The sequence below is a fragment of the Hypomesus transpacificus genome, chromosome 17 (genome assembly GCF_021917145.1).
Source record: "Hypomesus transpacificus isolate Combined female chromosome 17, fHypTra1, whole genome shotgun sequence".
NCBI classification, from domain to species: domain Eukaryota; kingdom Metazoa; phylum Chordata; class Actinopteri; order Osmeriformes; family Osmeridae; genus Hypomesus; species Hypomesus transpacificus.
The window spans coordinates 15,537,012-15,560,555 of record NC_061076.1 but is presented as its reverse complement, the minus strand read 5'-3'; the positions used below and the strand labels follow the sequence as shown (position 1 = coordinate 15,560,555).

Genomic DNA, 23,544 nt, shown 5'->3' with positions numbered 1-23,544 from the left:
TTCCTCACAGGAAAATTAGAGATTTGTTAAACCCAATTGAATTCAATGACAACAGCGAGTTTTCACAGCGGTATAGATTTACAAAAGAGTCTGTCATATACCTAAATGGGAAGGTTGGACCAGCAATCAAGCATGGAAGTGAGAGGAATTTTGCTGTGCCACCGCTTCTCCAGCTCCTAGTAGCTTTGCGATTTTATGCTACAGGGTGTTTTCAGATGGTTGATGGAGATCTTTTCGGACTTGCAGAGTGTCCAAGGCAATTGCAAGTTTAAAGGCTCAGTACATTAACTTTGTACCAAGGAGAGAGACAACAGCTGGATTCTAAGGGAGAGCAGGTTTTCCAGGAGTAATTGGGGCTATCGACTGCACCCACATTCCCATTACCAACCCAGGTGGTGAGAATGGGGAGCTGTTTCGGAATCGAAAGGGCTACTGCTCAATTAATGTCCAAGTTGTTTGTGATGACCAGGCCCAGATCACACACATTGTTGCAAGATGGCCAGGATCCACACATGACAGCCGAATCTGACAACAGTCAACTTTGTGCACTGCTGGAGAGAGGGGAGATCTGTGGACACCTGGTGGGGGACAATGGCTATGCATGTCGCCCATCCCTGATGACTCCACTTTTGAACTCTGAGACCCAGGCAGAAAAAAACTACAACTACTCGCATATTCAAACAAGAGGGGTAATAGAGAGGGTGTTTGGGGTGTGGAAGCGGAGATTTCCATGTATACAGGAGGGACTCCGCACAAAACTGGACACTACCCTGACCATCATTGTTGCAGTAGTTGTTTTGTACAACTTTGGGAAGAGAGTAGGAGATGAGCTCCCCGAGGAGGATGAGCACCCACTTGAGGATGATCTGGAAGATGCTCAAGTGCAGAATGCTGCAAATGCAAATGGAAATGCTGTCAGGAGAACACTGATTGAAAACCACTTTGCAGCATTATTAAGGTCAGTATTGGCAGTATATTGTTATATTTTGATTGATATGTGCACTTATACAATAGATTGCCTTAACCCATACTTATTAACTAATATGCTTCTTGCTTTCTCATCCATACAGGGAGGAACTAATAAGAACAGCGAGACAAGAGGACTGCCAATTTGATTGAAAGAAACATTTTACTCCAATAAATACAAATACATTACACAATTTCTGTTTCAGAATTCATTCAAAAAACTTTCTAATTCTCGTGACTGGCTTAGATCCAGTAGCCTCTGCTTCTGAAGAGTTAGGACCTCTTTCTGTAGCAACAGGACATCTTTTTTAATTTTTGCATTTTCTATATCGAGCATGCATCTCTCCTTCTCTAATGTGAGAAGCTCCTGGTGAGAGCTAAGCTTAGGGTGCTTAGCAGGGGGTTTCACAGGTGATGCTGCTGCTTCCATGTTTCGATGAGGCTCCACTTGCTCCAGTACGATGATAGTGTCAACTAGACAAAACAAAAAAACATAGAAACACATTAGGAGGCTACCTACAACTGTAAATGCACAATGCACTTGAGGTCTCTTGAGGTCCAATAACATAGGAAATAACTAATTTAATAAATCACCATAGGCTACTAAAGAGAACATGGAACTGTTATTTGTGTAGTATGATGTGCGATTCTTTTTTTTAAATAAACATCTAAGGGGTATGTACAGTAATACATAGGCTCTAACAAATGCTTTGTAGGCAAAATAATAGCCTTTCGTCATTTTTGTCACGTTATTGCTGCAACCAACGGCGTTGGAGTTCGTAGTTACTTACTTGCAGCTTCTTTGGTTGACCTGTCATCCAATGCGCCGTCATCGTCGTAGGGGTTGGGGAGGGGTGAAATCTGCTGCGGGATCATATCAATTATCTTTTTTGACAGCGCATCCGTAGCATTAATTGGTGGTCCTCCGCCGGTTTGAAATTGGCTACGCCTCTCTTCCGCCGCATCTTTTTTTGCTTTTGCTTTTGCTTTTTTTTTCCAATTTTTCCAACAGGCTTTCAGTTGTGCCCTGTCCCTCGTCTGATTCCGGTAGAACCATTAAAGCGGTCAGCTAACTGGACCCAGCTCCTCTCCTTCTTCTCTAATGTACTGTTGTCAGTCCTTTTATCTTCTATTGTTACCCCAAATTCCTCCATTAACTCGGTCACCAACATCTTTTCAAATGTTGAAAAGTTTGAACCTCTTTGCCGTGCCATAATGTAATAGTTAGCTAACGTTAGCTGGCTAAAGTGACAGGGTTGCAACCCTGAAGTTAATTGAAGCTAACGTCAATTGATGAGCTATTTTATAGCCGTAGTGGTAGGTATAAACGGTAACTAACGGTAGCTATCAGTAACAGCATTTATTCAAAAAGCAGCTAGTTTAGGAAAAAGAGCGCATGCATTCAATTCATTTAGGGCTATTTAGTTCCGTATATGTTAAACATATGTTGTGAATTTGTTTACATTTCGTCGCAATCCATCATGGCGGACATTGAACATAAACTAATCCTGTTTTAACCCTTGTTTAAACTAGTTTAGCTAATCCAGGGTTAAAATTAAGATGTGCAACACATCTCTGATTAATTATAAACCAGTTTAAACATAGATTTACTAACCCTAGATTAACTCTAAACCAGGATTAATTTAATCCTTGTTGGTGCAACCCAGCCTTAGTAGCAAAAATACGATCCACATCTCAGTCTAGTTTAAATGCCTTTATTCAGATTAATTTCATGTAAATGCTGATGAAACAAAATACACATTTCGATTTATTTCCTGCAACAAATCAAAGTGTAATAGCATGTAAAAATGTAAATCCCATACTGTATGCTAAAATACTAATTTTCTACTACTAAAAGAACCACTGTCCCAATACAATCAATAAATGGGTGATTAGTGACAGATTTCAATCGTTTGATTGATGGCAAACTGAGAACCCAGAGGGCTGAGTGCTTTCTGATTAGAAGTACTCAGGTCTCACCACAAAGCGATAGGCATACTGGTCATCAGGGCAGGGGTAGGCCAATGACTGGCTGCTACTGGGCACCAAGGCCAGGTTGTCCTTGAAGTCTTGGACATGAGACACATACTTTTCCTTACACAGTATCAACAGCCTGTTAATGTAGCGAATGGTGCTTTGGTTGATGGTATTTTGGGTGCACAGTTTCGCTGCGGGAAGGGTCTCACAACTTGGACATTGTTGACGATTCAGGTAGACCTCTGCAGTCCAGGTGATCTTGTTGTCCTGAAAGACAAGGCTACTGTGGACAGGAGTGCTGAATTTAGCTGTGTTCGGAGAGTACAATTCTTCATGATAATATGGATGATATACAGGTCTCCTGTATGGCGCGTCATTTTTGGTATTGTTGATACTGACGCTCCATGGTTCAGCTGTGTAGATCCTGGGTTGGTAGTCAAATTCCTCCCCCTTGAAGTCCGCACGCTTCTTCAGCTTGCCAACGAGCAAGACGTTAAGCTCAAACCCCTTCAGCACACCGTCGCTGTACAGCTTCTCGTGCCTCTTGTACAGCTGAGAGGTGAGCTGCAAATCGTAGAGCTTCTCAGCAGGGATCATAGGAAAGCGGATTTGACCCAGCAGGGCTTTCTGGTTCTCCAGATCGACTGAGTTTTCCCTTCCTGAGATCCAGCTCTCCAGGGCCTGCAGGAGGAAAGCCTCATCTGGCACCACCAGGTCCGAGCGAGACAGAAGGGTCTGCAGCGCGTTTATGGAAAGATCCATCCAGGCAGGGGAGCTGGTCAGATCCTCAAAGTTCCAGGACAGGTACTGAAGACAGTTCTCCTGGAGCACGAGATCTCCAGTCTCCACAGAGTACTGGTAGAGGGCCACCTGAGTGTGGAAGGTTCTGTCCTCAGGGAGCAGCACAGTGAAGAGCCTGCCGGTATCCTCCATCAGCTGCGTCACCCCAAACTCGGAGGCCAGCTGATGGAGGCAGTGGGCCGAGGAGACAGTCACGTTGGTCTGACGAGTGTAAAGGTACCTGATGAGACGGAGAGATGAAGAACGACAACTACAAAATGAGACATACGAAGCCCAATAACAACATGCACGTCTCATCAGCAATATATGATGGAAATCCACCATAGGAAAAAGAAATGTTCGGTGGGGACTACTGTACCTGATGAAGCTAGTGACATATGTCTGACACGTGTGGCTTACTTCAATGGTGAATTTTTGGGCTTGAAGGGTCACATTGAACTGTGGGAAGAGGAAGAGGACCAGCCTGTGCATGCAGATGTGCCTCTTCTCCATCTCGAAGGAGCCATTATCCAGTGTGTTCCCAGTAGTACTCTGGACCAGGATGTCCACGTCACACCCCTCCCCAGAATCAAACAGCTGGCCCAGCTCCTCAGACAGGCCATGGCGATGGTCCAGCAGATGGACGGTGCTGCTCATATTGCTGCCTGGTACACCAGCAGGAGAACAGGAGATGAAGTACGCACAGGAGGACAGAGATATAAGGCATCATAATCCAAGACGTTTGTCAAAATGTTTCTGGCTCATTATGCATGTGATGTTTCTTATGTTGCACTACATTCAATTCCTGTAATATTTGTATTTTATATTGTATTTTATATTGTAAATTGGCAACTTTTATTTAATTTTATAGCAACTTTTATTTAATTTTATTGTATGTTTAATTTTAATTTTATTCCACTTAGTATTGCTAGTTATGTATCCTTAGTATAGTTAGACCACATATTTAAATTTAAGATTCCTAAATGTTTATTGTATGCACCTTCCTGCCAAAGCAAATTCCTTGTCTGTGCAAACTTACATGGCGAATAAATCCCTTTCTGATTCTGATTGTAATTTTATGGTGTTTGATTCTGTCCATAAGGGGGCGCTCTTGGTTTATTTTTGTGGTATGTGGCGCTCTTGGTTCACAATCAACTGACTATTATAGCCAAGAAATCAATAGAGGAATGTGTATCACTGAAGTTCAATGAGCTTACTAAAGATGTTAAACACTGCTTTGCTGTGTTGGTTGTTTTCATAACTTTACGGGACTTGGTGGAGTTAGGATGTTGATAAGCTCTCTCACAGCAACGTGATGTTTCAGATGCATGGTGAAGCGTACCGGTCTCACAAATGACCCCAGCATCTTCCTTGTGGGAGCAGTCTGTTAACGCCCAATCTTTGAAGGTACAACTGGATAAGGATTTTTCTGTTCCTTTGCAGTCCACATCATCCAGCCAAATGGATCCAGAACCTTTCACATAGAACAATACAATAACGTAAGGAAAGACAATTAATGACTTTCACATAGAATAAATTGGATCCGATACTGCATCAGTTACTGTATGGTATCACCTGCATTTCTTTTGGTTACCTGCGTTAAATAGTTTTATACATGTGTACTACCCCATGAATTAACCATGTCCTTGCTCAGCTCTGTGTATCTTTGTATTGGTAACCCGTTTTATTACTAGTACTTAGTAACTAACTTATCTGCTGTAACGGGATGAATAAATACCTACCTACCACTATGCCATAGAAGCCAAAACGTCTCTCTACTGCCCCACGGTTGTCCGAACAGTGTAAGTAAAGTAGGGGAGATACTAACCCTCTCCGTACATTCCTCCAGAGACTGCAGCTTTAGCAGCAGGAAATTGCAGTTGCCGACACACCACCTGGGCCTCTGCCATGTCCCAGCCATCGTCACACACCGTTCCCCATTTGCCGCTGTGGTAAATCTCCACTCGGCCCTCCGAGAGCGCTCGCCCCCTCACCAGCCTCACGTCGCCCTCCAGGGGAGGGCCATCCCTCACTGAACAGAGGGGAGGGAGGGAGGGGGGGGGAGCAAACTAATCAATTATATCTATTTGCATTCTATTGGAAAATAGCCATGATTCATTTATAGAGTAACATTCATATAATAAGGATGTGCGCCATAGGCTGACTTACTGAATAGGCGTCCTCTTGGTGAGACAGAGTCTAGTCCAGAGACATGAAGCAGCAACAGCAACCAAAGGAATGTGATTGCACAAGTCGGCATGTCTGTCACTGTATGTTATGTGGGTCGCTGACACAATCGAGGAAAAGGGAATTTATTAGGGAAAGGTATTACTGTTTTCACTTCCCTTTAACTGTGAAGGACATTTAGTAAAGTGTTCGATTATTAATTCTAAATTATTTAAATATTTTTTAACTTCCTTAAACACTAGAAAATAATGACACATACACACAACCCATCAGAGATAGATTGATGAGTCACACAATACATTCTTTTTTGCCATAATGCATACATTCAGTTAGACAATATTTTGCTAAATGATGTGCACAGTCATATAAAATACTTTCTACTTGTAAGACCTTTTAAAACACCCCACATAATAGAAGATCATTTAATTTAGATATTATTAAAATATCTTACCTCTTGATAGCTGTTTGTACGGTAGCAGTCGTCTCTCTTTAGTCTGACGTTGTCTAATTCTAGTCAGAATATGAACCAACTTCCAGACCAATTTTTTTTGGTGGGCGGGAATAGGCTGGCATCCAGGCTAGTCTCTCTTCACAAACTGAGGCAAAACCACAATAGGTTTACAAGTACAATGGTTGATGGCCGTTCAGTATCAATTCAGTTTTGTTTTCTCACAAAATCGCACAATGAGGGCCAGTTGCACAATCAAGCTCCAACTTGTTGTTTGAAGTGGGAGGGCAATGTTTATGGTGCGATAACTAGGATCCAATCCCAACAAATGAAAATCTCACAGAGGAGAGGTAAATATTTTTACTCAAAAAACAACCAGAGATTTTTTGTTATTGTGAGAACTATTTCAAACATGATTCTTTTCATTTAAGTTTTGCCTTCACTATTTCACAGAACGTACAGAAACTTGCTGGAGTATATATTTGATGCAATAAAAAGAGAGAAAACTAATACCATTATACCAACAAAAAAAACATCCCAGCTTCATGTGAACACACAGTATGTTCATGTTGTAGTTTTCTTCAATCACAGTCTCAAATTAATCCATCATCATTTGTACATTCATTCCAGAGTCTGCAGTACTATTGAGGGAGATGGACAGATGGCCAGGGGGATGAAGTAAGACCTCCCTTCCTTAGGTGGCCTCCTCCATGCTCCCATTCACTGATCAAGAGTCACCAGTCTTAACACCCAAAACTTGATGGCAGCCAGGGGTCTGAAGGATAGGACTCGGAAGGATGCGTGTTTGGTGTGAACACCTCTTTCTCCGGCAGACCGTTGGGGCAGTGTTAACCCCCTGTCTTCAAAATAACAACCGTGTTCAATTCAATCCCACTCTGGGCAACGTGTGGTGTGGGGCAGTCCGAATCAGCCTGTGGAGCGTTGGGTTGATGTCACTCTAACATGCCAGCAGCAGGTCACTTTGACATTGAGTGACTGGATTGGAAAACATCACCAGCTCACCACAGCATGGCCTGGAATACATTCAGCATCTGAACCGATGTGACCTCCACCCCCTCGCACTTCTCATCCCCTATCTACGTCTCAGGCACGAGGAGGCGGCCGTCCAGTGTGAAGGCCTTGATGGAGGTGGCGATCTTGCCGGCATCCTCCTCCTTTTCCTCCTCCTCCTTCAGGGCCAGGATGATCTGGTCGTCCATGGTCGGGGACAAACTTAAAAGGAGGAGAAGTCGTGGGTGGGGTTCAGCGGGCCCACGCGTCTCACGGTGACGTCCTCGAAGTCCGGCGAGCAGCTGAGGACCAGGTTGGCGCCGCGCCGCTCGTCCTCCGTCGCGTCGTAGCGCAGCTCGCTGGCTCGACGGGGGAGGGAGGGAAACCCAGCGCTGCAGGCTGTCAGTCCACGCAGCGGACTCGTGGATCAGGTAGCCTGGGGAGGAGGGGTTGGGGAGGAGAGGGAGAGAAAGACAGAGGGGAAAACAAGGTTTTGAAAAGGAGGGTAAAGGTAAGAGTGGCGGGAAGGAGGCAAATGCCAAGTAAGAGAAAAATGTTAAACCAGGCTCATTTTCACATGGTCAGATAAGGCAGATATTGCTAGTTTTTGTATCCTTAGTATAGTTAGACCACATATTTAAATGTAAGATTCCTATATATTTATGGTATGCACCTTCCTGCCAAAGCAATTTCCTCGTCTGTGCAAACGTTCTTGGCGAATAAATCCCTTTCTGATTCTGATTCTGATTCTGAAAATAAAACCAGGAAATGGAGGAGGGGAAAAACCAACATGTGCACTACGCAACACAGTTGTTCCAAGGACAGGCTGGTAAATCATTCCAAAATGCAGATCATACTATGTATCTTGGCATGATGTGGCCAGCTACTACCCAGCCCTGGCCTCTGCTCTTACCTGGGGGTTGGATCCCCACGGCAGCCTTCAGCAGGTTGTACATGGGCACCCAGTTCTGGTGCTGAATGTCCCCATGAGGCCCCACCACATTCACCCACTCTGGGTTGTTGTTGACAAACTCCCCTGACGTGGTCGTCCACTCTTTCCCCAGACCTCCCACGTACAGATGCTCGTCCTTCACGGCTAACCACTCTGCCTTGAACCCTGACAGTGACAGGACAGTGGAGTTAGTGTCAATACGCAGATCAGGTTAACGGATCATCTGAGGAAAGAGGTATTCTCGTGATTCGTTCATTTCCATACTTAAGCTTCACTGACCTTTGGCGACAGAGCCATCGGCGTCAGGCAGGATGACCCAGGCCACGGCGTTGGCCCCGTCAATGTGATTTTACATTTTAGTCATTTAGCAGATGCTCTTATCCAGAGCGACTTACAGGAAGTACAGGGACATTTCCCCTAAGGCAAGTAGGGTGAAGTGCCTTGCCCAAGGACACAACGTAATTTTTGCACAGCCGGGAATCGAACTGGCAACCTTCTGATTACTAGCCCGATTCCCTCACCACTCAGCCACCTGACCTTGATCATGTTGGAGATAGAAACACTTGGAAACTGCCCTTTTTGTGTTAACAGAGCTACAACTGTCATTTGACAGAAATGTGATGGCCTTTAACCAGTCCCTCCCTGGGACAGAAAACAGAGCCTAACCGGTTGAGGTACCAGATGTGTTGTTTGAGCTGACAAACCTTTGGGGCAAAGATAACCCAGAACTGGACACAGAGAGGGTGTCAATGGGGACCAATAAACCAGACTAAGTTATACCAATTCAAAGTTAAGGCACAGGTGTGGTTGTGAGTTTACATTTTGAGCAGAACAAATATAATTATGAGTGAAATTATGAGTAACATTGTACCCTGTACAAATCGATGGGAAAGCGCATAGAAAACTACTGCATATCCACACAGACCAGAGGAGGGGGAAAAGCAGTGAGGAGGTGAGTCTGTCACGGCACGTTGGGTGGTCATGCCCTTCTACAGTAGGAGAGGGTAGAGATGAGTGACTGACTCCCAGGGTGGTCATGCCCCTCTACAGTAGGAGATTAGCACCCTTGCGTAAAGCCTAAAGGTTGTAGCCTAATCATTTTACGGCTGAGTGACTTAAAGGTTCTACGTTTTTTTTAGGTTTCCTCTGCAGGGAATACTGTGTTCCATCTTTATAATAAATGTAATTTAATTCCAGATATGAAACGTATCTTGAGATTCTGGATTTTACTTGAAACAGTCCTCCATATACAGGCAAGGCTCCAGCCCTGTTGGAGTGCTGTCCTTCAGACATTTATATTATTCAACACCTCGTTTGTTTATACATTTGTAGCGTCAGACTTGGACTAAACCCTAACCCTTTCATTTGAAGCATTGAAAAAAAAATTCTGCCTGTAATTTTGTAGATTTTCGGTCATTTCCATTGGTCACGTCCTCTACATTAAATATGATTTTATTTTTCTCAAAATACAGGTAGCTAGTTCATCTCATCACAAAAGACAATAAAAAAAACATTGGCTCATTAATGCAACACTAGTAATTTGATGTGGCACACACTAACCCTAACCCTAAAACATTGTTTGTTTTGGAATGGAGGTTGAGAGAGATCTCAAAATATCCTTCTCAGCCTTGTTTAAAAAAGTACAAATAAAATTAAAAGACTAATTGGAGGTTAAATAATAACCACCAGTCATCCTTTTATAAGCAATCCAGGACACAGAGGCAGGTACATGAAATTCAGTACTGTATTTAGTATTAATTGGCTTTCCAGGAATTGGCTGTTTTTCCCTGTATGAATCCCAATGGAAACAGTTAATTCTCCAAAAGTCCAAGAGGAATGACTAAAAGCAACAAAAAACATTCATTTCAAAATAAAACCGTGATAACATCAATCAATTTAAGCTCCCATTTATGGTGGAGAAAAGAGAGAAACAAACATTCTAAACATGATACAAGTAGGTACAAAGCCAGGCGATGACATGCTAGTAGTTCTGTTGAAGAAATGCTGTATTCCATCTAAATGCTAACTCCGTGATTAGATCCTGCAGTCTTCACCAGCAAGCTGAGGAACCTACTATGCCCCAAGACCTGCTTCCTCTCACTTGAGACATGAGGGAAGACCATGTATAACCTATGCAGTGTCATCTATCGACCAATCCGGACGTTGCGCTGCAGCGGATGTAGGGCTCGGGGTCGGACCATTTTTCCAGCGGAGAGACTGTCAATTTGTGGGTACGTAAAACGCTGTGCTGTACTGTCGCATGTCGTGTTCTCTCTCGTTTATCAACCACCGGGAAGAATGTCTGTCCTCAAATATTCCAGTTTCTTAGACCAAAATGTTCACTCAATCACACCCTCTCGCACACTCACAAAACGGAAGTAGAAAAAAAAAAAAAGACAAAAGTGCAGATACTTATAATGCGCGACCCAGTGTAATATGACCGATTGTCGATCAGATGATTCCTAGTCTAAGCTTCTTATTGGCTGCATGGTTTACAGTTAAGGCATTATCGCAGTCCCTCTCAGCCAGTCTGCCTCCAGGCCTTCCTCCTCCTCCTCCTCCTCTGCTCCCAGCCGCCATCTCTGTGCCCGTGGAACTGAAAAACACAGAATGGCAAACACTATTAATAATAATAATTAAAAAATAACATATCCTTTCCATGTTCCTCTCCCTATTCCTCTACCCCCACCTAAACCATCTTTCTCTCCACCAGTCCTACCTCTCCCCCTCCTCCTCCTCTACCCCCACCTAGACCATCTCTGTCTACCAGTCCTACCTCTCTCCAGGGCTGGTGGTGGGGGGTCTCAGTGCTCCAGGCTGTTCCCCAGGATCTGGCCCTCGTGTAGGGCAGCCATGGCCAGCCTCAGGTGCTCCCTCACACCCTGGAGCTCACGCTCGCTCCGGCTCTTCAGGCTGCTCAGCTCCCCCTGGAGCTCTTCGGAGCGCTCGCAGGCCACGCCCTTCTCCTGGGGGGGGGGGGGGGGGGGGGGTTAACACAGGGTCAGGACCGGGTCACACAAAAGGTTGATCCCCGTAATAAGTCACACCCAAACCCACAGCCGGATCAAAACCCAGACGTACCGAGGTCAGGAACTGGAGCTCCTTTCTGAGGCAGCTGATCTCCTTATGCAGGTACTGGACCTCGTTCTCCTTCACCCTGAGGAGGACCTGGGACCAAAACAGCAGCAATGTTCACCACAGGGCAACGATGACAAGAACAACCGCACCAAACACGCGCGAGAAACGCATGTACAAAATCCCTCAAACGTGACAGTGCCTTCAGGAGAAAAGTAGTCTGGAACACTCTTGAATCTATGAGAGAGCGTTTGTTTTTAGTGGTGTGTTGTTCAACAGCCCATGTCACTGTCACAGATCCCCTTTCACTTCCTACAACACTTGGAGCTGAGCTAATGCAGCTAGCTAATGCCGCTAGCTAGCTAATGCAGCTAGCTACCTAGTTAGCTAGCTAATGCAGCTAGCTACCTAGATAGCTAGCCATCCTCCTGTATGACGGCTTTCTGGTCTTTTCTTGTAGAATACGACCCACTAGAAGCTGCATGGGCGGAGATTAACATGCTAACTAACATGCTGGCATAGGATCATTGCTCACAATGATTGCTAAATGCAAACACATATCACTTGGTGCCTACACAGAATGGACTGACAGGAAGCAACAGCCAACACAAGTCCAAACAAAGCAGAAATGTATCCTCGCATTGTGCTTGATTTACATTTAGTCATTTAGCAGTCTCTGTTATCCAGAGCGACTTACAGTAAGTACAGGGACGTTCAGCCCGAGGTAAGTAGGGTGAAGTGCCTTGCCCAAGGACACAACGTGATTTTTGCACGACGGGAATCAAACCGGCAACCTTCTGATTAATAGCCCGACTCCCTAACCGCTCAGCAACCTGACCTTGATCATGTTGGAGATAGAAACACTTGGAAACTGCCCTTTTTGTGTTAACAGAGCTACAACTGTCATTTGACTGCCCTGATGTAAAACAGGCCGGACTAAAGGGAGCCTGTGACGGAATGATTAATGATAAAAAAGAAGACAATGTCCTGACAATTGGAGAGATGGAGAGACGAATTCGCTCACCAAACTTTGCCCCCGGCAGTGCAGAGCTGTGTAAACTGATTAGGCAGTACTAAGGAACTTTTGTGCTTGGGTTCAACAGCCTAGTCAGGGCATGAAAACACTGTGACCGCCGAATTAAATGTCAGGCCGACCTATTTGGCATATAAATTATTGACATGGAACTTGATATCTTGTGACTGTTTAAGACTAGAAGGGGGAGGGGCTTCACTGTTTGCTATATAATGTTGGGCTTCTCAGCGCAGTACACCAGTATTTGTGTATAACCTGTATTGAGATGAATAAAGCCACTTTGTATTTTGATTCAACCAATGACTGAGCGTCCATTCAATGATCTAAGAAATGATCCCCAACAATCAGCATTTTCAAAGAGGCGGAAATATACAGTATTGAGAAGAAGTCTTAGGCAAAGAAAGTTCAGCAAAACTGCTTAAGGACAAAGACATTAAAAGACTGAACAAACATTATCTCAATATTGCACTTTATATTACAGCTCAACTACAAAATACAAAAAAAAATTACATTATAATTAAACTATACAATCCCCTTGTTCCCATCATAACCCACCTCCTGTTCAGTGGAAGTCCTGTCCTGGTGGTGGTTGCTGGTGGTGATGCGCTCCGATCCAGGTCCCGCGGCGAAGGAGAGCATGCTGGTCATCTCCTGGGCCAGGCGCGTCTGGAGGTCCTGGAGGGGGAGAGGGGCATGCGCTTACGTTTGGCTGAACTACGATTTCCGTCCCATGTTTTGTGCATTCAAACCAATCATTGTCAATTTATAAACGTATAAAGGTTCCTAAAGGCTGGGTCGCTAGGCTGAGCGTGTACAACAGGGGCTGAGGGCTTTACAGCGGCAGCGCACGGGTTCGATTCCAGCCTGGGCCTTTTGCTGCATGCCTCCCCTTATATTTCAAAAATCTCAAACTCACTTTCCAAAAAAGCTGAATATGCCAAAAGTACATACACCATGGTCGATAAAGGTACTAAAGATATCTAACAGAATCCCCAGTCCATCACAGACACATCCCAGGACCCATCACCCACACCATCACCCACCACATCACCCACACCTCCCTGCACCACCCCCCAGCTGGCTGGCTGGTGAGCAGGGAAGTGGGTGATGACCTCAGGTGGGTCTCACCTGGTTCTCCTTCCTCAGCTGCTCCATGTCTCTCTCCTTCAGGCTGGTTTGTCGCTCGATCTCCGCGCTGCTCTGCTGGGCGCGGTTCAGCGCCAGACACTTGTGAGAGTAGCGCTCTGACAGAGCGGCCAGCTCCCTCTGGAGGGCCTGATGCTCTGCCCTGGGGGAAGGAGAGGGAAGACATGGAAGTATTGTAGAATGCCTTTACCAGCTCTTTACAGGACTGTCCTACCATACGGAACATACTCATTATACGCAATACTATTTTGTTTCGTTTTTTGTGTGCAATAACTAGATAGGTACCGACGCTAGTAATTTAGCCACACTGAAATGCCACACTGAAAAAAAACACCAAAGAACATTTATTCTGAGAAAATAAATGGTCATGAAGAAATCGATATTTTGAACATGACCACATGCCACAATTATTGGCAACCCCAAAAAATTATTATGGACAAAATGTAACTGAAGCATTTTTCCATTTATATTAGACTTTTAAGTTAAGTTAATCAGTAAGTTGATCAGTGTTTAAAGTGTTTGCAGAAGCAGTCCACGACCCTCCATATTCCTCCTTCAGAGTGAACCTTGTGTATTTACAGTCTAAAACAGTAGCAGAGTCTTTATTTACATGCCAGACTGCACACGGTTAACAGGATCGACGAAGAGAATGAAAACATTCAGTAAAAGCGAAGAAGGGGAGGCTGTGTGCTAAGAGTGACTCAAAACACACAGGACCGAAACACACAGGACCGAAACACACAGGACCGAAACACACAGGTGAAAAGAAACACAAAACACAAACTTCAAATTTTCACCTGTGTTTTGGTCCTGTGTGTGTGTGTGTGCAAATGCTGTGTGGGGTGACCACTCACTGCTGTTGGCCACGCAAGGTTTGTGGGTCGGCTCCGCCCCCCATCCTCCTGGCCATCTCCACCTCCCTCTCCAGCTCCTCCTTGTGGGCCTTCTTTAGTGCCTCCATCACTGAGACACACACAGACACAGTCAGGTTGTGTTATCTGACAAGCACTGGAGCGATATTGACATTATTGTTATCAGGAGCGCCACCTGCTGGTCCTGTACATTGTAACATGCACTACAGATGGCCTGAGACACTTGCTATGCAGCTAGAATTTCGGACCCAACAAGGAAATGCAAAATCACCCCCCACATTTTTGGGATTTAAAGTGGGCTCCAACCACTTAAACTGAAAATAACTGGGGGCGAAATGTCACCTCAGAACGCGGCCTTTAAAAGCACTTATGATGCTTGCCCGTGGAAAAACATCCTGTGACTATTCTCGTCATTCGCGATACAAACAAACTACATCCTTAGTAGAACAAGCCACAAAACGTAGAGTACATTCGATGTATCGCCCACCCCAGACATGTTCAGACGGGGGCCCCGGTGGCGGGCCATTGACCTCTGACCTTGTGCTGTGGCCTGGGTCTCTTCCTCCAGCAGCCGGTCTCTCTCCGCCTCCAGTTCCCTGGTCTGGCGGCCATGTTGTTTCTGCAGCTCCTCCAGTGCCTGCCGGTGGGCACGCTCCATGGCCTCCAGGCTCCGCCCCCATGGCGCCTCCGGACTGCCTCCTCCCCCTCCTCCTCCTCCCCCCCCTCCCCCCCGCAAACGCTCCAGCTGCTGCCTCAGAGACGCCACCTGAGGGGGAGAAGGAGAGAAGGACAGAGAGATGGAGGGAGAGATGGACAAAGAAGGAGGGATGGAGGGAGAGATGGAGGGAGGGAGATGGAGAGATGGAGGGACGGAGATGGACAGAAATGGAAAGATGAGAGATGGAGGGAGAGAGATAGACAGCGATGGAGAGATGGACAGAGAGATGGAGGGAGAGAGATGGACAGAGATGGAGGGAGACATGGGCAGAGAGAGAGACAGAGAAAGAGAGAGATGGAGAAAGAGAGACAACGGTAAAGCTCACCAAATGAGCAGCGAGGACGGCTCAAAACACCCCATGCAGCTCCCCAGCACACAACACACGCACAGCAAACGACACAGAACCCTCCAGCTGTGCTGCTACCAGGCAGCGTTTTCCCCATGTCTACCGGCTACATCAAGGGCTGTACTCACAAGGTTTTAGGTACAGTTGAACGGAATATTCCGGCAAAGTGACATCACCCTCAAAACAAGTTCGATGGAACTCACTAGAGATAATCTACTGTCTCCATCTCCTGTCAGTGTCTGTTGGGATAATGCCAGAGGAACTCACGAAATACCTTCAGGCACTGAAAGCAGGGGGACACCTGGATTTTATAGCCTCTCTGGTTAACGAGTGCCTGTTTTACTGGATACACCCACAAAGTCTACTTTTAACACTGCCCACACCTGACTGTGCCCTACAGTAGGACAGATGAGACAGCACTGCTGGAGAGATGTGATAGCATGCATGACTGACTGAAGGGAAACGTAAGGGTTAACAGGCAGAAATGAGGGTTGGACTTCATCCGAGCGAACAGATGAAGGGTTAATTTGCGTCTAACCGCCGAGTTATTTAGCAAATTAGGGGGAACAAATCCACTCCACGCACTACCTCCCTCTGCAGCGCCTCATTGGCTGGAAGCCCGACGGGCCGTGAGCCCATTGGTGGCAACGACCTCATCTCCTTCAGGGGCAGGCGCTCAAACTCCGCCCACTTCCTCTCTATCTCCGTCTCCATCCGTAGCCTGGGGTCTGAACCGAGGCCGGGCCCCTTCCTCGACAACACCGCCTCCCATTGGCTGCTGGTGGCGTCCCGGTTCCTCTCCTCCTGCCATTGGGCGTGCTCCCTGCCCTGGCCTTCCCCCGCCTCTCTCTGAGTGGCCGGTAGGGGACTGGCGAGGGCGGGGACTGGAGAGAGCTCCACGTAGTCGAACCTCCGGGCGGCGGGGGGGACTTCGGTCCTCAGCTCCCCGTGGCGGGTGGAGGGGCGGCGGGAGGAGGGGGTCAGGGAGCGAGCGTGGGAGTTCTCCTTGTCACTGCTGCTGTCTGGCAGCCTGGAGAGGGGTGAGGGAGGGAGTGAAAGAAGGAGAGAGAGAGGGAGTAAAAGAAGGAGAGAGAGAGAGGGGGAGAGAGAGAGAGAGAGAGGGGGGAGGGAGAGAGAGAGAGAGAGAGAGAGAGAGAGAGAGAGAGAGAGAGAGAGAGAGAGAGAGAGAGAGAGAGAGAGAGAGAGAGAGAAAGAAAGAGGGTGAGAGAAAGAGGAAAACAAGAGTACAGGTCAATGAAGTGACAGCGGCTCCCGAAACTGCAAGAAAAGAGTGTGACTCACTATGTAAGCAACGGAACATTCCTACAAACTACTGGGGGGGCATAGAAGGCACCCTTGAGCACCCAAGCATACCCCTTCTGAGGGCCTCCGACGATCCGGGGTGAGAGAGGGGGAGAGAGAGAGAGAGAGAGAGAGAGAGAGAGAGAGAGAGACAGAGACAGAGACAGAGAGAGGGAAAGAGGTGAGGGGGAAACCAGGAGTGTGTGTGTGTCAAACTCACTGTGTGAGGTCCGGGGACGTGCTGGGCCGGATGCTCTTCCTCAACACCTCGATCCAGTTCCTCCTGATCCCAGCCGTCATGGCCGACAGCGTGACCACCACCTCGCGCGTCTGAGCAGCGGAGGGATGAACCACGGTGAAGAAGAGAGAGAGAAAGGGTTAGGTTGGGGGGTGAAAGGGGGAGGGAGAGAGAGAGAGAGAGAGAGAAAGGGGGAGAGGAAGGATTAGTTTGGGGAGGGTGAGAAAGGGAGAGTTCTGGCACAATCCCCAGTCAGAAGAGGGCGGCTGGCAGCCTCTCACCTGGATCTGAAAGCCGTAGTTCTTCTCCACGTCAAACTCAGACACCTTGACGCAGGACTTGAGGTCGATCTCTCCGTCCAGGTCGTCTTTCTGCAGGGGGAAAGCACACCTGGTGAGGGGAACTGACACCATGAGCAGGAGAACACACACACTCTCTTAAAGCACAGTTTGGCAGATTCTCCTCTCTCCACGACATTTTATACTTTACAGAACTGATAAAGAGAAACGACCAAAGGGATCACTGTTTCTTAAGAGTAACTTGAACGTAACTACAAACGAAGTAGACGTCTCCTTTACATTTAGTCATTTAGCAGACGCTCTTATCCAGAGCGACTTACAGTAAGTACAGGGACATTCCCCCTGAGGGAAGTAGGGTGAAGTGCCTTGCCCAAGGACACGTCATTTTGCACGGCCGGGAATCAAACCAGCAACCTTCGGATTACTAGCCCAATTCAGTGTTTCCCACAGATTAGAAAGCTATATGTGGCGGGGGGGGGGGGGGGGGGGGTGTTGTTTCATGTCAGACCGGGGGGGGGGGTCGAAATAATTCACAAAATCAATCAACAACAACAAACAAATAATTTCTGCATATGCAGGTAGCGACGCTGCATACAGGGTGCTAAATAACTATTTAACTGGTCGGCTCCATGACGCCGGGTAAGTAGCTAGCTCTTGAAACTTCTCACCAAAACAACGAAGGGGAACCTTCGATTAAGACATGTCCGTCGGTACCTAGCGAAAAGTAGCCTCAACTTTCCTAGACCTTTAGCTACGGCACTAATGCTGAAGGCTCGCTGATGTAGCTGTCGGTCTCACTAGAACGGCGTATGCATCGTTGCTAACGTGTGCTGACGTAGTGACTGTGTGTGTATGTGAGAAAGACGCGTGCGTGAAAGAGACGGAGGGAGAGCAGGGAAAGGAAATGCAGCTGAACGAATACGCTGCGTGTTTTTACCTAAATAGCGAAAAAAAAAAATGTTTACGAAACGCAATGTGTGGCGGCCGGTGTTGATTCTGTGGCGCACCGCCACAAATTAGTCTATGTGTGGGAAACACCTAACCGCTCAGCCACCTGACTCCCATGTCTAGAATACTTAACGTTCGAAACATACCTCCTCAGCCCCAGAGTCTCTGTAGTACCTCAGACCAGCGTCTGTCAGCACAAACCAGTGCTTCTTCCACTGGAGGGAGAGAGGGAGAGAGCATGAGAGAGAGAGAGAGAGAGAGAGAGAGAGAGACAGAGAGAGAGAGAGCATTTGAGACAGGGAGAGAGAAATATGTCAACCCAAGAGGTGATGCAGATGTGAGAGAGAGGAAGAACATTTTTGACAGGGAGAGTAAGTAGGAGAGGGTAAAAAATTTAACAAGATGTGATGCACATGCGCTTCCCATTCAAGTCTTCCATGTTTATCTTTATCATGATCAAAATCTCTTTGGGGAGGGAGGGAGGGGATTTCACGACAAGACGTGCAGCCTTCTCTACAGCAGACGACATGATATGGTTGGGGCTTTCTGTATTATGTGCACGCGCACACACACCCAAACACCCACGCACAGCAGAGTTCAGATCTTCCTCAAGCGCATCCCGCCAGAGCACACACCTGTCGCGGCACGGCCTCGCTGTGCTCTCAGGTGAGAGAACGCCTGGGATGGTCTGCAGCTATCCGCTTACACACACACAACCTTTCTCCTTAGGGGCGGGGACAGGTGGGGGGGGGGGGGGGGAGCGAGCGAGCGAAGAAAGGAGGGAGGAAGACATGCACGCGGGAAGGAGCGCGAAAGGGAGGTGGACGAGACGGGGCAGAGATGGAGTGCTTTACCTCTCCGTGGTCGTCCAGTTTCGACATCCACCCCTTCTTGAAGTTGAGGAGGTCGGGCTGTGTGGGGAGGAGAGAGAGAGAGAGAGAAAAGGGGAGAAGGCAAGAGACAGGGAGGGGAGAAACGGAGGGAGAGAGAGAGAGACAGAGAGGTGGGGGGGGGTGAGAGTGTCATGTTAACTGGTCTTCAAGATGCCACACTTTCAAGGCACTGCTACAAAGACAAAAGGCAGAACAATGGATGTCTGTGTGTGTGTGTGTGTGTGTGTGTGTGTGTGTGTGTGTGCGCGCGTGTGTGTTTGTGGAAGGTGTTCACATCCACATAAGACTCCATTTCCATTCCTCCTTGTTGCATGTAGGCTACAACACTAACAGCGCAACATGGTAAGACGCCGAACTGCTGTTCACGCTGAACACATCCCCAAATCGTGAGCGGAGGAAGAGGGTGTATCGGTTTAAGACGTGTGATGAACAACAGGAAGCACATCGCACAATGAAAGAAAAGGAAGGAGGGAGGAGGGGGGGAAATAAGGAAATGCATATTGGATGAGATTTGCGAGATTTGAAAGGGGAGAGACAGATGGCAGAAAGACACAGAAATTGAGAGCGGGACGGAAAGAGAGACAGAGAGAGAGGGGGAGAGAAAGAGATATCCTTCGGGCGAAGAGAAATCGATAATAGGGGACACACAGAGGGCAGAGAGAGAGAGAGACAAAGACAGAGAGCTAGAATAATCTGCCACCCGGCACACCCCCATCAGCTATCCCAGCCTAGAGAGCTAGCGGACAGGGGTTGCGATTGCCCGTTTAGCCTAAACGGCGAGGGGCAAATACGGATACTTTTAAGAGACAAAGTGACGTGAATGAACTCAAACCATGGCCACTTGAGTAAGCAGAACTGTCTTCTTCTCTGTTGAGGTACAAACCGGTGTGACTGTGTGCTGTTGACATGCTTGTGAAAGCCAGCAGTTCTTGGAACTTGGAACACTTGTGTGTGTGTGTGTGTGTCAGAGAGTGTGTTTGTGTGTGTTTGTGTGTGTGGCGCAGGTGACGCTAAATCTACTTCCACGGATAAGTAACTTTTTGTTTTTTTCTTCCACAATCTGCATTCCGTCCACTGTTTGTTCTCACAACCCCTCCCTCCCTCCCTCAGGTTTATGTGTTGCGGTGAGGGAGTCTTGGAGGTTATAACAAGGGATTATAATACATGCCCACCTTGTAACCACCCAACCACAGCGCCGGTCTTAGTTCTGCAAAACCACCCATTACAGGATCTAAAAACAGCCAATGACAGGCTGAGGGCGTGGTGCCTCATGAGGCCCAGGTGTCTTGAGACCCGGTGGTTTGGAAGCTCGTCCCTTTACCTTCTCCATAACCATGAACTCTTTGACGTAGGCAAACACGTCACTTTGTGGATGTGATGGAAAAAACGAATGAGCACATATGCAAGGCCAATATCAAGATGCTGGATCACATTCAGCCAGTTGACATTGTTTTGTATTCAGACCAAGACCTCCATAGGAAACATATTTTGTAGTCTGACTGCACGGCGATGGACTACAAAATACGTTCCGCTATGAGTCCTCCTCTTCCTTCCTTCCTTCCTTCCCCCTCCTTTATTGAGTGGATGGACGGGCAGGTTGGGTTGTCATAGCGACGCCTCAGTGATGCTGTGCAGCCTCTCCGGTTAGGACCAAAAGGAAGAGCCAGGAGGAATGGAAGCTTTCGAGCGTGCGATGGGGAACGACGGAGGTGTAAGCGACTGTCCGATGTTGTCGTGAGCCTGTGACCTCGCCCTGGCCTCACCAGCAAGGCAGAATCCGCGCCGTTTTCGCTTCTTTCAGGAATGTAGCCATTAATCCGATTATCTGAACTATAAGGGCGCAGGGTTTGGACTTATCCAACTTTATAACAACTGCATTCACCTGCAAGCTTTCCTAGGGGGTTTTCTGATTGGACAGGGGAGCCTATAGGCCTGTATGGGTGCACGTGCCAACAGTGACCATATGGAAGACTAGGTTGTTTAATTGCCACGTAGGGGCCAAGTAATGACACTGGCTACTGTAAACACACAAGCTAAACCTGTTCCCTCAGGCAGACTCGACTGTTTTATTTGTTATGGTAATTGTACCCACTACAGCCCCAGGCAAATCCACATAGACACGGAAATAAAAGAGCAGGTTACAAAGATACATGAGACAACAAGAACAGGAAAAAGGCACACCCACTCATCTAAACAATTACTTCTATTTTAATCCCCATTGTCACATGCAGCTTAAGGCTATATTTCAAATTCGACGGTGTATGCATGGACACTTGCGTTAGAGAAAGGTTCAAACGGGGGCATAAAAAGTTTCCAATATACGAGATATTTAGTCACACACGGTGGCCTAATGAGCGAGACAACTTACCGTCATGATTGTTGGGTCCGGTCAGCGTACGAGAGAGAAATTAATAGAAGGAATGAATTATTACTTAAAAAAAGTTTATAGGCCTACTTGACCAACAAGTACATTTGGTAGATAAGCTGGCCGAGGATACCGACTCAACTTTCTAACTAATCCGTTCGGGTAAAAACTTGTCTGCCCGCTGGAGGCTACGCGAAATTAAAACAAAACCCGCCATTTCTACGTATCTGTTATCGATGAAGCGTATCTTATCATTCAATGCGCCCTTTCCCTAACTAATTGGTGCACAAAATGGGGTACGATTACAAACTAAACTGAAGCTTTTTTCGCATTCAACTGCATATCCTCAATTTCACAACTTTCAGGCAGTCAGTTCAACTGAAGCGAGATCTGCACTCTCGCCCTGTTTGCCACTTCCGGGGCGGATCCCGGGCTATCCTTTGCGCAAACAAGGACCATCTAGCCAATCAGGTGATCTGCATTACCAACGTTTGCATAATAAATACAGTCTCTGGTGTAAAGGGCGAATCCCAAATCAAAGTTTTAATATCATGACTGTCATGGGATGTAATTATAAACAGTGTCATGGCTTTTGTGTCACTTTCTTTAGAGGAATACGATCCTTCAAGGTTATTTTGCTGAATAAATGTTTCCTTTTTTCCAATAGCCTTCTGTGAAAGCTTGGTCCCAAACCAGGAATTTGAAGCGCATGCCTCAGCAGCCCGCAGTTGACAAAGCTCCCTCTTACGAAATGCCTGCAGGGGTGTAGGTGAAGACAAGCCAACGGGGAGACCACAGAATGTGAGAAGACTCTCAAAAGAAGGTGCACTACTTAAAAAAAAGTATATACTTTTTTTCTCAACCACAACTTCACCGTCATTGATATCGTTATGCATTCAGTGCGACATATCTCCGACCATTCAAAATGGAACGTAAAAAAACCTTGCCAGACCTGCATTTGCTCTGAAGTAGGTCTTTGATGGTGACCCCGCCATGAACTGCTTTCCTCAACAGCGGGTCTACTGGCTCTCTGTGATAAAGGGATTCACAGTTACTGTAGCATAACTGCCAGGCAGGTGAAAGGTCACATCGAAAGTAAAAACTCTCAAAGGAACATTTACATATCATGCAGATGATATTAAGCACACAATGGCCATATGCTCTCAGCTTCCCCTAACCCCTATCTAAACAAGATAGAGAGTTTGAGTTAGAGAGTCGCCTATCCAAGATTAACATGAATATTAGTCTTCTCTAAACATATTGCATCTTTTAATGCAACATTCTCAGATTTAGAGATCCTAGAGTTAGGTATCCTACAGTTAAGAGTTCCTAGAGTTAGAGATCCTAGAGTTAAAGATCCTAGAGTTAGAGATCCTAGAGTTAGAGATCCTAGAGTTAAAGATCCTAGAGTCAGAGATTCTAGAGTTAGGTATCCTACAGTTAAGAGTTCCTAGAGTTAGAGATTCTAGAGTTAGATATCCTAGAGCTAGATATCCTAGAGTTCCTACCTGCATGTGTAGTGAGGTGGAAGAGTGAGCTCTGGACAGCCGTCCACTACCTCCTCCATACTGCCGCCCAGTGTGGTCTCTCTCCAGGTCCACTGGCTCCTCCCACTCCCTGGACGGATGCTTGCTTAGGGAGTGGCTGGAACAGTAGGTACACACCACCACAGTTAATGGAAGTATGATTTGATATGTGACCTGATACTGATACTGCCATGCACAAACACTGTGGAGCCAGAGTGAGTATTATTGTGCTACATCGTACTCTCCCGTCAATTCTCAATCTTATCAATCATCTTTGGGAGCAGTTTTATGAAATGGTACTCGTTTATTCTGTGATTTTTACAATGACAGTGCACTGTAAATAACATTAGATTTGGTAGCAGCACTGACCTGGCTGGCTTAAAGAGCTCCTGTCTGCTGGAGGGCCGGGTCAGGGTCTGTGTCCCTGGTCCAGGGCCCTGCCTCTGAAGGACAGGTTTGGCC

At 46.8% G+C, this 23,544-nt stretch overlaps 2 protein-coding genes and 1 pseudogene across 3 annotated transcripts; all 3 read right to left on the bottom strand.

The window, feature by feature from the left end:
• Positions 1-2,665: 2,665 nt before the first annotated feature.
• LOC124479076 (galectin-3-binding protein A-like) lies at positions 2,666-6,618 on the bottom strand. Its single transcript, XM_047037577.1, has 6 exons — positions 6,362-6,618; positions 5,893-6,010; positions 5,552-5,755; positions 5,066-5,197; positions 4,103-4,388; positions 2,666-3,964 (listed from the first exon to the last, which is right to left on the bottom strand). Exons 2-6 carry the CDS (start codon positions 5,981-5,983, stop codon positions 2,926-2,928), a joined length of 1,752 nt encoding a protein of 583 aa, XP_046893533.1. The 5' UTR covers positions 5,984-6,010; positions 6,362-6,618; the 3' UTR covers positions 2,666-2,925.
• A 664-nt stretch (positions 6,619-7,282) lies between these two features.
• LOC124479519 lies at positions 7,283-8,532 on the bottom strand (annotated as a pseudogene).
• Positions 8,533-10,042: 1,510 nt separating this feature from the next.
• On the bottom strand, positions 10,043-23,544 carry triobpb (TRIO and F-actin binding protein b). 2 transcript variants are annotated; one of them, XM_047037578.1, is made up of 15 exons: positions 23,452-23,544; positions 23,065-23,200; positions 22,509-22,586; positions 19,153-19,209; positions 18,445-18,513; positions 17,333-17,422; positions 17,034-17,143; positions 16,100-16,541; positions 14,985-15,213; positions 14,430-14,538; positions 13,558-13,717; positions 12,985-13,104; positions 11,403-11,489; positions 11,098-11,287; positions 10,043-10,917 (listed from the first exon to the last, which is right to left on the bottom strand). In XM_047037578.1, the coding sequence occupies exons 2-14, from the start codon at positions 23,068-23,070 to the stop codon at positions 11,126-11,128; spliced, it is 1,719 nt and encodes a 572-aa protein (XP_046893534.1). In that variant the 5' UTR covers positions 23,071-23,200; positions 23,452-23,544; the 3' UTR covers positions 10,043-10,917; positions 11,098-11,125. The 2 variants fall into 2 exon arrangements, with proteins under 2 accessions (XP_046893534.1, XP_046893535.1); XM_047037579.1 differs by lacking the exons at positions 22,509-22,586; positions 23,065-23,200; positions 23,452-23,544 and adding an exon at positions 21,560-21,982.